At 48.6% G+C, this 14,041-nt stretch overlaps 1 protein-coding gene across 4 annotated transcripts; it reads right to left on the bottom strand.

Annotated features, from left to right (window-relative positions):
* Window positions 1-372: 372 nt before the first annotated feature.
* LOC135241402 (hippocalcin-like protein 1) lies at window positions 373-10,991 on the bottom strand. 4 transcript variants are annotated; one of them, XM_064311756.1, is made up of 5 exons: window positions 10,896-10,991; window positions 2,556-2,671; window positions 2,084-2,365; window positions 1,548-1,653; window positions 373-622 (listed from the first exon to the last, which is right to left on the bottom strand). In XM_064311756.1, the coding sequence occupies exons 2-5, from the start codon at window positions 2,649-2,651 to the stop codon at window positions 525-527; spliced, it is 582 nt and encodes a 193-aa protein (XP_064167826.1). In that variant the 5' UTR covers window positions 2,652-2,671; window positions 10,896-10,991; the 3' UTR covers window positions 373-524. The 4 variants fall into 4 exon arrangements, with proteins under 4 accessions (XP_064167826.1, XP_064167817.1, XP_064167837.1 ...); XM_064311747.1 differs by having other exon boundaries at window positions 10,716-10,964; XM_064311767.1 differs by lacking the exon at window positions 10,896-10,991 and adding an exon at window positions 9,835-9,925.
* Between the last annotated feature and the right edge of the window lie 3,050 nt (window positions 10,992-14,041).

The raw sequence follows: 14,041 nt of genomic DNA, 5'->3' as shown, positions 1-14,041 counted from the left end.
GCCCTCGTGTTACCTGGGTCTACTGGCTCAGGGAGCTAAGCAGCACATTAATACAAAGCTCAGTCACGCAGCCTGTTAAATGCACATACACTTGCATCCTCATGCACACCCACACTCAGGACATACAGACAGACTGATAGACAGACAGACAGATGGACAGACCCTTAGAAACGAGTATAAAACGTGGAAGTAAATCTGTGCTCTCGGGAAGAAAACGATCGGAAACACGCAGAACGCCAAGCACCGCCTGCCGCGCCCTGTTTGAGCTGGGAGCTCAGAACACAACGGCAGGCCGCTCCAGGGCCTTCCATGACATCACCGGGGAGTGATGCATGATGGACTACCGGCAGTTCAAGCTCCCACCCACCCCACCCCCCCCCCCCTTTACCACTACCTCCTTTCCTTTCTTTAAATGATTATGCTTTTTACAAATTAAATGATAAGGATTCCCCTTCCCTCCGATACACAAAAAGACAGGAACTTTCATGCAGTGTGTGTTTGTTTCCCTCGGGAGAGGGGGATCTTCAGAACTGCGACGCGCTGCTGGGATCACACTGAAGTAGTCGCACGATGGAGGGATCGCTTTTGGCACCTCTGATGAATTCCTCCAGAGAGAGCTTGCCTGGAGAAGGGAGAGAGAGCGAGGGAGCGAGAGAGAGAGGGAGAGAGAGGGAGCGAGAGAGAGAGGGAGAGAGAGGGAGCGGGAGAGAGAGGGACAGAGAGAGAGAGAGGGAGAGAGAGGGAGAGAGGGAGGGAGAGAGGGACAGAGAGGGAGGAGAGGAGAGGGGAGAGGGAGAGGAGGAGAGAGGAGGGGAGAGAGAGGGAAGAGAGGATGGGAAGAGAGGGAGAGAGAGGCAGAGAGAGGAGAGAGAGGAGAAGAGAGGGAGGGAGAGAGGAGAGGGAAGAGAGAGAGGGACAGAGAGAGAGAGGGAGAGAGAGGGACAGAGAGGGAGAGAGGGAGCAGAAGACAGAGGGAAAGAGAGGGAGCGAGATAAGGAATGACAGATGGAGAAGAGGAACAGTGAAATAGAGTGGTTAGGAGGACAGAGACTATCGTTAATTGCATCACATATGAACTTGCTGGTCATCACCACTCTGCCTTAATTCCTCCAAGACTTCAGAAAGACTGTAAGGCAGTAAGATTTCAGAAAGACTGTAAGGTAGTAAGATTTCAGAAAGACTGTAAGGCAGTAAGATTTCAGAAAGACTGTAAGGTAATAAGATTTCAGAAAGACTGTAAGGCAGTAAGATTTCAGAAAGACAGTAAGGCAGTAAGATTTCAGAAAGTCTGTAAGGTAGTAAGATTTCAGAAAGACCATAAGGTAGTAAGATTTCAGAAAGACTGTAAGGTAGTAAGACTTCAGGAAGACAGTAAGGTCGTAAGATTTCAGACAAGACTGTAAGGCAGTAAGATTTCAGACAAGACTGTAAGGTTGAAACTGCTGTAACTCTCTCTCTCTCTCATATGGCCTTGTCTTATCCTGCTGGCCTCTGTTAATCCCCCCCCCCACCCCAAAGCAATGTTACCCCCCCCCCCCCCGACTCACCGTCATTGTTCAGGTCCATCTGCCTGAAGATCTTATCTGTCCTCTTCTCAGGAGTAGCCTCGTCATCTGGCATCTTCATCACTGTGGAGACCATCTTATAGATCGCCTGGGGGACAGAGAGGGAGAGAGGGAGGGAAGGAGTGAGTGAGACAAAACAGAAGGAGAAAGAGAGAAACAGAGAGACAATTTCCAAATGGTAACACAGCCAAAACGATACCACCGCCACATTTGCATTACAAATAATGATTGCATGACAAATAATGATGAACCCAGTAAAATTTAACTCTGTAATCCATGGGCACCTGAAACACCACCCCTACTCCCCCCCTCACTCCCCCCCCCAACTCATCAAATCTCAGCAAAACTATCTGTATGGACCAGTAGCATTAAGGTAAGTGGAAATCCAGCTTAATTGTATTTTTGGGTGAACTGCCCCTTTAAGTAAGACATTTAAAAAAGGTCTGACCCCTGCAAAGAATGAGGACAGTGTGAATGAACTACAGCTCCCAGCATGCCCTCCTCCTCCTCTGACCCACCTCCACGATCTCCAGCATCTCATCGCGGCTGATGTAGCCGTTGCCGTCCAGGTCGTACATGCTGAAGGCCCACTTGAGCTTCTCCTCCAGCTTGCCGCGTGACGTGACGCTCAGTGCGATGATGAACTCCCGGAAGTCGATGGTGCCGTCGCCGTTGGTGTCGAAGGTGCGGAAGACGTGCTCGGCGAACTTGGAGGCGTCGCCGTACGGAAAGAAGTTGGCGTAGATCTTCTTGAACTCCTCCACGTTGAGGTTCCCGCTGGGACAGTCCTTCAGGAAGCCCTGCAGAAGAAAGTGTGAAAAATGATTTAGGAATAATAGTTTATGAATTATGTTTTATGAATAATGATTTATGAATAGTGGTTTATGAATTGCACTCCCGTCTCGCAGCTTTTCTCTGCAGCCTGTCTGTGCTGAAATGAAAGATGGTACACTAGTGTGTCCTCCAGCCTGATGGAGGCGCTGTGCTCACCTTGTACCACTCCTGTAGCTCGTGGTCGGAGAATTCGGTGTTGTTCCGCAGGTCCTGGAGCGCCTCAGGCCTGAGCTTGCTGTTCTGTTTCCCCATGGCGACAAGTCTCTCTCCCCCTGATCAAATCAGAGCCACCCACAGTCAACAACCAACCAATCACAGAGCCTGGGTCCAAACCAGAGACAGTAAAAAAATATGGACAAAGCTACTGTGACGTCACCCATTGACTCTCCGTGGGTCTCTAAAACACGTTTTGAAGCTCAATGGCGGGCGCGGCCATTTTCTCGATTTGGAGCCAAAACCATAGAGTTAAGCGGTCTTGTGATTTTTACAATTTGATTGACAGTCCGGTGCGGAAAAGCCCATCAACCTGAACGAGGCTAGCTGACTGTCTGCCGTTATGTTTTAAAATATATTATCAGATGTTTACGGAGTTTAATTTCCATCCGTGACTGTACTGTGTCATGTAATCACGTTATATGTATGACATTAAAAATACAATTAGGCTATGTTCAGTTATCTTCAATTTATGTTTCTTAGCAAAACGAATATGCTTAGCTAGCATATCAGCTTGCCAGTGAGCTAGGTAGGCTATCCGTGGTTAGCTCACGCATTAGCAATATGAACCACAGGGGAAGAACATCGACTGCACTGATGGTCAATCAATCAGAGATGTGTAGACTACTGGTGATTTGACTAGGCTAATTTTAATATAACTGTCTGGTAGACCTGCTGTTAACCAAGCTACGTCGTAGGTTTTCGCCACAGTCAGTTAATGAGCCATTAACTGCTGCTACTACTCCATCGCCGTTTGTGGTGTTACTTGCTGGGTGACGCTAGCTGACCAATCGTTCGCAAGTCACTTTTTACCGAAAAACACTGTCAGCGGTGATTAACAAATCTACCAAGTATTTTAATAACTGATCTACAGGCGTGTAAATATGACAACGCACTTTGAAGAGCAAGTTTTCCACCTGTTGCATAAAGACAAAAATAATGTACATTGAATTTCTAATTATTATTATTTTCTTGCTAGCTTCTAGCTTTGTCACATTCGTGCAGCATAGCCCAGGTAGACATTTACGGAATGTACACGACTGACAAGCCGTCAAACACGTTTGACAGATGGAATATTTGCCGGTTAGGGTTAGCTAGCTAGTCAAATGGCTTGGTAGCCGAAGTTGCGAACTGTTTTAGCATAGGCTACTGGACTACCACATATAGCAAATAAGCGTTAGGTGATTACGCTTTCTGCCAACTAATTATTTGGTTAAGTGGGCTAAAGGAAATAGTAAAAATGACTCGGCTACCGCAAAACTTCAGAGGAGGATTATTTCATGGTCGTCTAGTGCAGCTGTAAATAGCACACGCTATAATGAAACCACTACAAAACGGGATGCCTGCATTTTCTGACTTCGCAGAGGTGGACCGTGGTCGGAGCCGCAATGTCAAGGCCAAGAGACGCCACCTCCCACCCCAGTGACCACAGATTGTAGCCCCTACTGTAGCTTAGTCCTCCGCAGTAATCCGGAAGTGACGCAAGCTGTACCTCATTGGTCCAGAACAAATATTGGCACTGTGCCCAAATGACGCAATAAATCATGAAATCGACCCATGGACAGTCATAAGACGAATAAAATACACCTATTATGACTATTTGTTCTTGTGAGAAAAAATTATTGACTTTGTATTTTTATCGCATTTGTACCGTAGACTTACATGGAAACCGGATATGAAAACACCTATACTGGAGCCATCCGTAGTGGCGCTAGTGAGCAACCAGGAACTACAACACCAGGAAATGAGCTTCAAAAACGAAGTCTGGTTTTGGCCGCTTGGTCCAAACATTCCCACCCCAACCAGCCAAGTTAGTTTAGGGTCACAACCAATCACATTGCCTTTCCAGACAACTTCAGACAACTTAACTGAACATTCTAATGCTGAAGTAACAATCACTGCTGGTGACTGAAAGCAGTGGAGTTCTGGAACACTGACTTAGAATTCAGCAAAAAACAAAAACAAAGAAACATTCCAAAAAAGCCTACAACACTTCAGAGGGTTAATGGCCTTCAACTGCAACACCAGCCAGAGGTTGAAAACCCCCCCACCCTCCCGATGTCAACACCTGCACTCCTGACTTAACCTGCCATAAACGTGGCCCACCCCCGCCGACAGCTGCCTCACAGGGGTGCCCCACCCCCACCACTGACAGCTGCGTCACGGGGGCAAAATCACAAGAATTAATTCTGAAATTAGATTACTGGATGCAAATCCATGGACTTGACCTCATTAACAAACCCCCCCATGCGTTTCCCCCCGGAGCCAGAGAGGAGCAGGGGGGTGCGGGGGTGCGGGGTGAGGGGTACACCCTTACAACCACAGTGAGGGGAGCTGCATCTGTTCACTGCTTGGAAACACAGCCAATAATAATTTTGTTGCGTGTGCACAAACTGCTTTCCAGACATTTCACTTTACAGACACATTTTACTGATTTCTGTATTTTACTCTCTACCCACAGTTCTGCCACTAGAGGGTGGTATTTTACTCTCTACTTATTGTTCTGTCACTAGAGGGAAGGCAGGCTAACACTGTGCAGATGCTGACTTGGACAAAGGCGCAATTCTTACTGCAACTGAATAAAACCTTTTTTTATTCCTTCTCAATGATCCAGTGGTAACAGAGTATGTCTAGGGAAGGCCATATTACATTTCACTGGCCTTCCATAGACATACCAAAAACTGTCCTAGTCTCTCTACCATATACTGTCCTAGACTCTGCCATATACTGTCCTAGTCTCTATACCAAAAACTGTCCTAGTCTCTATACCATACACTGTCCTAGTCTCTATACCAAAAACTGTCCTAGTCTCTATACCGTACACTGTCCTAGACTCTGCCATACACTGTCCTAGTCTCTATACCAATACTGTCCTCGTCTCTATACCATAAACTGTAAGGGACTCTGCCACATTGTCCTCGTCTCTGCCATATTCTGCCCCAGTCTATATGACACATATTATCCTTGGAGAACACAAACTGTCCAAGATTCTACAGCACACGTTTCCCTAGTCTCTATTTCACAAACTCTATGGTACACACTGTCGTATGCCACATACTCTATGGTACAAAATGTTCTAATCTTTATAGTACATACTCTATGGTACACACTGTCGTATGCCACATACTCTATGGTACACACTGTCGTAATCTTTATGGTACATACTCTATGGTACACACTGTCCTAATCTCTATGGTACATACTCTATGGTACACATTATCCTAGTCCCTATGGTACATACTCTATGGTACAACTCTGTTCTAATCTTTATGGTACATACTCTATGGTACACACTGTTGTATGCCACACACTCTATGGTACACACTGTCGTAATCTTTATGGTACATACTCTATGGTACACACTGTCCTAATCTTTATTGTACATATTCTATGGTACACACTGTCGTATGCCACATACTCTATGGTACACACTGTCGTAATCTTTATTGTACATACTCTATGGTACACACTGTCGTAATCTTTATGGCGTACTCTATGGTAGACACCGTCCGAATCTCTATGGTACATACTCTATGGTACACACTGTCCTAATCTCTATGGCACATACGACCACATGTTGGCCCAACAGGAAGTGCATTCATAAATGGCTGTGTGATCTCTCCCTTTCCTCCCGCTCCAAGATCTCTGATACGTCCCGAGTTTCAGATTTTTCCTGATTCTCCTTGAGCTGGTAGAACAGGCAGGGTGGGGCGGGGAGGGGGGCAAGTTCGGGGCAGGTTTTTACTAAAGATACCACGCGGGGTCAAGTCCTGACCCAGATCAGCAAGGAGATTCTGTGAGTGCCCCTCCAGGGAAATCAGATAATCGCGGCGGTAAAAATAAGATCCAGGCTGTGTCCTTGGTGGCGGTGAGTCCCCCGGTCCGATGGCGAAGGGCGAACTGCAAACGGCGCGGAATTAAATATAAAACGCAATTTCCAAAATTAGGCCCCCAGCGGAGATGGCTGACACACTCTCTGAAACCCCGCCCCCATATCCCTCGAGGAACATCACACAGTCACTCCTCTGAGCGTAGCTGCACACTCGCCAATTATCACAGTTACGAAGTCAAAATAATCGTAGCTGTGCCAAATTACCTAATTACGCTCACCGTAGTGACTGTGACAAGAGAGCGGGGTTTCGGTGAGGTAATTTCACTCCTGTGTTCTGTGTGTGTGTGTATGTGTGTGTGCACGCTCGTGTGTGCATGTGTGTGTGCGCGTGTGTGTGTGTGTGTGCGCGCTCGTGTGTGCATGTGTGTGTGCGTCTGTGTGTGTGCACGTGTGTGTGTGCGCACGTGTGTGTATGCGCTTGTGTGTGCATGTGTGTGTGCGTGTGCATGTGTGTGCGCTCGTGTGTGCATGTGTGCGTGTGTGTGTGTGCGCCACAGCACTAACTGTTCCCCAATATGCCACAGCACTAATTGTACTCCAGTACTCCACACTATTCACTGTACTCCTATACCACACACCACTAAATGTACCCCTATACTCACACCACTCACGGTACTCCAAAAGCCTACACTATTCACTGCACCCCAATACTCCACACCTCTAACTGTTCCCCAATATGCCACAGGACTAACTGTACCCCGATATGCCACAGCACTAACTGCACCCCAAACCCCCACACTGTGCATGGAGCTGCTCCTCTGTCAGAGCAGAGAGCAGACAGGCTGCTAACTCCCAGCGCCTGTGGTCACGCTGGAGTGGGTCATTACAGCATTACTGCCACAGGACGCACAAATTAGCCTTCTTCCTTTCTCCCACACCCGCCAATCCCATCTTCCCCCGTTCCATTTGTGGTTTCCCGCAGAAGCGATCCTGCTGATGCAATCAGGACTGAACGCGCATGACCGCGCATGACCGAGTCTTTCATGCGATCTCTGCCCTGTGGCACCAAACGCACAGAGATTACAGCACCTGCACCGTCTTACCTTCGCACAAAAAACAGCCACGGCCAGGGGAGAGAGCTGATCCCGTCAGAGCTGAGGCACAACCAATCAGCGCACGCACAAATCCTGGTCCTCACCAGCACTGGGCTTCAGAACCAGGCCTGAAGGTATCACCAGACCGACTGCTGGACCGTCAAAGGCCTGAATATGGCGTCATAGAAAGCACATGATATTCACCTCTGTGACATCACAATAGGATGGTGTCAATGCTCCATTCAGGTGGGGCGGGGCTGACATCACAGATTCTATACACTCAGCAGACTGACAGTCAGCTCCTGTTTTCTCCCCACCCCACCTACCTCTCAAAAACAGGAAGTCCCAGCAGGGAGCCGGAAATTCTGCTGCTCTATCACATGCACGAAACGTCCACCGCCACAGTGCTATCCTTGAGCAGACCCCTTACCTTTCAGAATGAAATTCTAATTATGATGCTTCAGCTTTGACGGCAGGGAGTATCAGGTGTGTCTACAGCACTGACACGCAGAGCTACAGAGAGGTCATGACCCCTAAGGCCCTGAATACAGGAGCTTTGCGTTACGAGCAGAGATCATAGTCCTGCTGCTAGTCCTGTGCTCATAAACACATACAGGGACCACCGTGAGCAGCTATGACCTCCCCGATCTCTTTCCATCCCAGCGAACGTCTGCCCCCTCACGACTACAGTCTGACTTCCACACAAACTCCATGAAAGAGGGGACTGTCTGAAAAGAAGACACAGAGGAGGAGGCCAGAGAAAAGAGGAAGAAGGAGAAGGGGCAGAGAGATAGGAGAAGGGGAGAGGAAGTGAGGAAGAAGGAAAGAGAGAGAGGTGAGGGAGAGAGGAAGTGAGGGAGAGAAGGAAGAAGGAGAAGGGGAGAGGAGGTGGGAGGAAAGGAGGAAGAAGGATAAAGGGAGAGAAGGGGTTAGGGAGAGGAGAGAGGAAAGAGGAGAAGAGAAAGGAGAGAGAGGGTGAGGAGAAGGAGGAGGAAAGTGAGGAGAGGTAAGGAGGTGAGGAGAAGGAGAGAGGGGAGAGAAGAGGAGGGAAAGGATAGAAAAGGAAAAAGAGAAGGTGAGGAGAAAGAGGGAGGGAAAGAGAGGAAGAAGGAGAAAGGGAGAGAGAGGGTGAGGGAGAGAGGAAAAGTGAGGAAGACGGATAAAGGGAGAAAGGGGGTGAGGGAGAAAGGAGGGAGGGAAAGTGAGGGAGAAGGGGAAGGAGGTGAGAGAGAAACAGTGAAGAGGTTTTGAATGGGTAGGAGGGTTGCGATAAAGGATTTATGGATAAAAAAGGAAAAAATAACACTTTTGTAACAGCCAATCACAGTGCTGCACAAGCCTGACACTGGGAGGGGCAGTGTGCCCTTTGTTCACTAATACAGGACAGAGGAACGCCCCCTTTCACAAACCCCGCCCATTTGTGAAACTCCACCCCCTTTCACAGCCACCGCCGTCCCCCCAGATCCTCCCAACTAGTTGTCCTTTTCACCAATAAAATCAGAACCTGAATTTAGGCCTGAGAAAGCAAGATTGAGTGGAGTTAACGGGGTAATCACCAGCTTTAATTAATCAATTAAGCGTGAGTACATTACCATACACCCCAATTAGCGGTCACTCTTATCCAGAGCAAACGGGCTCAAGCGCGAAGATCGGGGGTGGAAGCACAGTAATTTCCTAATGTGGAAAGTATCATTAGAGAACAGCAAGGGCCAGGACTGTAAACTTACCAAACTGCGTATCAGCTACCCTACTGATCTGCGTTAAACTGCTTCACACAAACAAGAAACAAGGGCAGGCGCAGTGACAGTAAATAGTTACACTCTGTCCGGCGTTCGGGCGGGTAAAAATGCTAGAGGGGGGGTCAGGGTGGAGGTGTCGATGTTCAGTCTGAAAAAGCGGGTCTTTGAGTAACGGTGAGACAGTGCGGTCTGCAGCAATTAGCAGGATTCGGGTTCTGTTCGACGCTGTCTGTTAAATATACGCATACATAGGCCCTACCTAACTCTCCCGCAGACCTGCACACATGCTGTCATACCGCGAGCAACACACGCTCCACAGTACATTAATTCCGCCCCGCTGCACGACCACAACCTCGCCGGGACTCGGAAATCACCGCTAATGTCTCTAAATTACTGCACTTCCTGAGGCTACCGCAAGCACCTCCGAACCATTTTAACACACAAATGTCAATGCATGGAGTTTTCCTCACGCTCATGCGCAGTAAAAAGGCCTAACAGTGCACGAGTATGAACGATATCGCATTCTGTAAGAGTCGATTTAACACTGAACATTTTACCGTGTAAAGAAGCGACGCGTGTAAGCGTAACTTCCCCACATCTACAGGCCGTTCGTGTTGAATATATTCAAACGCATGCTGCCACCAGAGCGATTTTGAATGATTGGTTGACTTAAATACCATCGTGACGCCAGTCTACCGAGCAGTAAACATTTGCGTTTATCCGAAATACCGCTAGAGGAATTCAACTAAAGACCATTTGAGCACAGCTATCGTGCGTTCATTTAATTGCTTGAATTAGCAAACTTAATGATGCTTTATTTTGTACTGGAAATAAATCACGAAAATTACACCGCAATAAAAGCGCGCAGGGAAGGGAACCCCTCTCCCACGACGCTCTCTCTATTAAAAATGGATTTAAACAGGCCCCAGCATTCGGGTGTGCGACGAGCCTCATCACGCGCCCAGCCCAGGTCCGGCTGTCACTTTAAGCTCCGCGCTGCACGCGGTACTGGGACGGGGGGGAGGCGACACGCAACACAATCGGAGAAGAGACAATATGCCGGGCTACACTGCGCCGAGCATCGCAGTGAAACGAATAATGTCAGTTACTCCAGTGTATCCATCTCGTAAGAGTACATGAGATCACAGCACAGGGAGTGTATTTTTTTTTTTTGTATTGACGACAGCTAACAGTAACGATGCACCCATTCCGCTGTTTTGCAGCTAAATGTAGGCCTATGTAATGTTTATGTGAATAGAAACATACTGGAGACACTGGAAATGTAATCAACCGTTTACACGGGAATAAATACTGATTCGGCCATGCGACGGCCACCAAGACTTCATTCAAAACGCTGGCAAAGCTACTCACTCATTGCTACGACGCGTTTCATATTCTAACCAGATGAAGGATAATGACATACGATCGTTCATCTTACCGTGTGATACTGGCCCGGCTCCCCGTCAGCGTGGAAAATATGGTTATATTTGCGTGAGGACAGAGAGAGAGAGTGAGAGACAGAGAAAGAGAGAGAGCGAGAGAGGGAGAATACGTGTTGCCACAGGAGATCTACTGCTCCGCTTTGCAAACCATGCTGTGGTGTCCCGCGGAAACGAACCTTTGTGAGTGTTTCCACGGGGAATGATGCGAGGAGGAGAGGAGGAACTCTTATCCTCAGATCCAGTGGATGAAACGGGGAGGGGGGGGGAGGGGGGAGTTGTGTGATGCTGGCAAGATTACGTCGTGGCGTTTCCAGACAGCTGCCGCTTCGCAGGTGGGCGTCACTGTGCCGTGAAGGCGCGCGGAGGCAGTATCTCCCTTTCTGCCAGTGCTTGTGTTCCAGGCTATTCAGGATCAGTCGCGTGGTATGCATGAAAGATAAATTCTTTTAAAAACTTGTCTGTGGTACTATCACACCACCACAGTTTTTAGAGATATTAGGTCAAAAATGTATTATTATTATTATTATTATTATTAGTTGCAGTAGTAATAATGTTGCTGTTGTTATAATATTGCTAATAATAATAACAATAATAATATAACAATAATAACTATAATAATACATGTTTTTATTGTTATTATTAGAAGTTGTGGTATTGTTGTTATAATAATAATAATAATAATAATAAATATTTATATTTTTGTTATTATTATTATTAGTAGTAGTAGTAGCAGCAAGAGGATTATTATTGTTCTATCCCTGTACGTATTACTTTTGTTGTTTAAATACAATAATAATGTTTTGTGATAAAATGTTCTGATGCATAAAATGCGGATTAAGCTATAAGCCATAATAAGCTATAAGTGTCTTGATTATGATGAAATATGAAGTGCCGACGTCCCTCTCACACCCAGGGCCCGGAGCAGGCTGAGTACGCACATTATTAATATCAGAACATTACAGTCCAGCTAGTTACAGCTACTGTGAGTCTGTGATGATGATGATGGTGATGGTGATGGTGATGGTGATAATGATGATTGTGAGCCCTGTTAGAGCTGATTATTATTGTGTAGTGTTTATGAATGCGCGCTGTTAGATTGTGACGCCTCCCCACGCCATTATGCCACTAAATATCGGATTGCTATCCTTGGGGCTGTCCCCCCCCCCCCTCTCTCTCTCTCTCTCTCTCTCCCTCTCCCCCCTCTCTCCCCATCTCTCTCTCTCCCCCGTCCCTCTCTCTCTCTCCCTCTCCCCCCTATCTCCCCATCTCTCTCTCTCCCTCTCTCCCCCTCTCTCTCTCCACCCCTCTCTCTCCCTCCTCTCCCTCTCCCCCCTCTCTCCCCATCCCTCTCTCTCTCCCCCGTCCCTCTCTCTCTCTCTCCCCCTCTCCCCCTCTCTCCCCCTTGTCTCTCATCCCTCTGGGAGACGCAGGGAAGTTAAGTATGTACCTGAGCGGTCACATTAGGACCTGAGCGGTCACATTAGGACCTGAGCGGTCACATTAGGACCTGGGTGGTCACATTAGGACCTGAGCGGTCACATTAGGACCTGAGCGGTCACATTAGGACCTGGGCGGTCACATTAGGTCCTGGGCGGTCACATTAGGACCTGAGCGGTCACATTAGGTCCTGAGCGGTCACATTAGGACCTGAGCGGTCACATTAGGACCTGGGCGGTCACATTAGGACCTGAGCGGACACATTAGGTCCTGAGCGGTCACATTAGGACCTGGGCGGTCACATTAGGTCCTGAGCGGTCACATTAGGACCTGAGCGGTCACATTAGGTCCTGAGCGGTCACATTAGGTCCTGAGCGGTCACATTAGGACCTGGGCGGTCACATTAGGACCTGGGTGGTCACATTAGGACCTGAGCGGTCACATTAGGTCCTGAGCGGTCACATTAGGTCCTGAGCGGTCACATTAGGACCTGGGCGGTCACATTAGGTCCTGGGCGGTCACATTAGGACCTGAGCAGTCACATTAGGTCCTGAGCGGTCACATCAGGTCCTGAGCGGTCACATTAGGACCTGGGCGGTCACATTAGGACCTGAGTGGTCACATTAGGTCCTGAGCGGTCACATTAGGACCTGAGCGGTCACATTAGGACCTGAGCGGTCACATTAGGACCTGGGTGGTCACATTAGGACCTGAGCAGTCACATTAGGTCCTGAGCGGTCACATCAGGACCTGAGCGGTCACATTAGGTCCTGAGCGGTCACATTAGGTCCTGAGCGGTCACATTAGGACCTGGGCGGTCACATTAGGACCTGAGCGGTCACATTAGGTCCTGAGCGGTCACATTAGGCCGGTAGGTCATCTGAAACGATCGTCTCGGGGATCCTTAAGCGGTTCTCTCCGGCGGGGCTGCCGCGCAGGATTGGGCCCAGAGAACTCGCGGGCGGAGGGAGCCCCGCTCGCGTACAGGCACCCGGGAAACTTTAATCGAAACCCCGGGACGTCGTAGCACAGCGCGGCTTGCGCCCTGGCGTAGATGAAGAGCCCGGGACGCCGGCGGCCTGCTGGTTATCCCGAGCCCACGGGCAGCATCGGCAGCGTTGGGTCCTGCAGCGGCTGAAGAGCCGCGCTCCGCACGCGGATACTACAGCCTCACCGCCTGCGCTCCTCTGAGCTACTCAACCCGATTTTTACTCGGGAAGATGCCCCCCCTGGACGGACAGCGCGTAAAATGTAGGTGTGAGAGGGGCTGATGCTCGTGCTGACGGAACGGGGGCTGTGGTGAAAGAGATGGCCGAGCCCGAGGTGTTGCGTAACGCGCGGGACTGCCATTTTAAAATGAGTTAATTTCCCCTCCCATCAATCAGTGCCACTGCAGGCCCTTAAAAATAGTGTTTTATTTGAGGTCTGTGGGGGAATGAATTCATCAGGTTTTCTGACACTCTTGGCTCTGTTTTTCAGAGCAGGGCATGGGCGTGGTGAAGTGGGAGCGTCTGGTGAATGTTGGTATATTCAGAACCAGAGGCACACCTGGGAACTGGGCTGGATTATTCTGAATGTGTTATCAGTGGGGGGGGTCATGCGGCTGGTTTTATCAAGACATTCTTTTGCAGGAGGTACAGATTTGGCCTTCATTTCATTTCAGCCATAATTTGGCACACCTGATTCTACTAATTAGCAGCTCAAAGAGATCTCTAGATGTTGAACGAGGTGTGCTTTGTTAGGTTTGGAGTGAAACCCTACAGGACGGTAGATTTCTAGGTGTTGAATGAGGTGTGCTTTGTTAGGTTTGGAGTGAAACCCTACAGGACGGTAGATCTCTAGGTGTTGAATGAGGTGTGCTTTGTTAGGTTTGGAGTGAAAACCT

The sequence above is a fragment of the Anguilla rostrata genome, chromosome 1 (assembly GCF_018555375.3).
Source record: "Anguilla rostrata isolate EN2019 chromosome 1, ASM1855537v3, whole genome shotgun sequence".
In the NCBI taxonomy this organism is placed as follows: domain Eukaryota; kingdom Metazoa; phylum Chordata; class Actinopteri; order Anguilliformes; family Anguillidae; genus Anguilla; species Anguilla rostrata.
The sequence above is the reverse complement of the archived record's forward strand: the minus strand, read 5'-3'. Positions and strand labels throughout refer to the sequence as shown.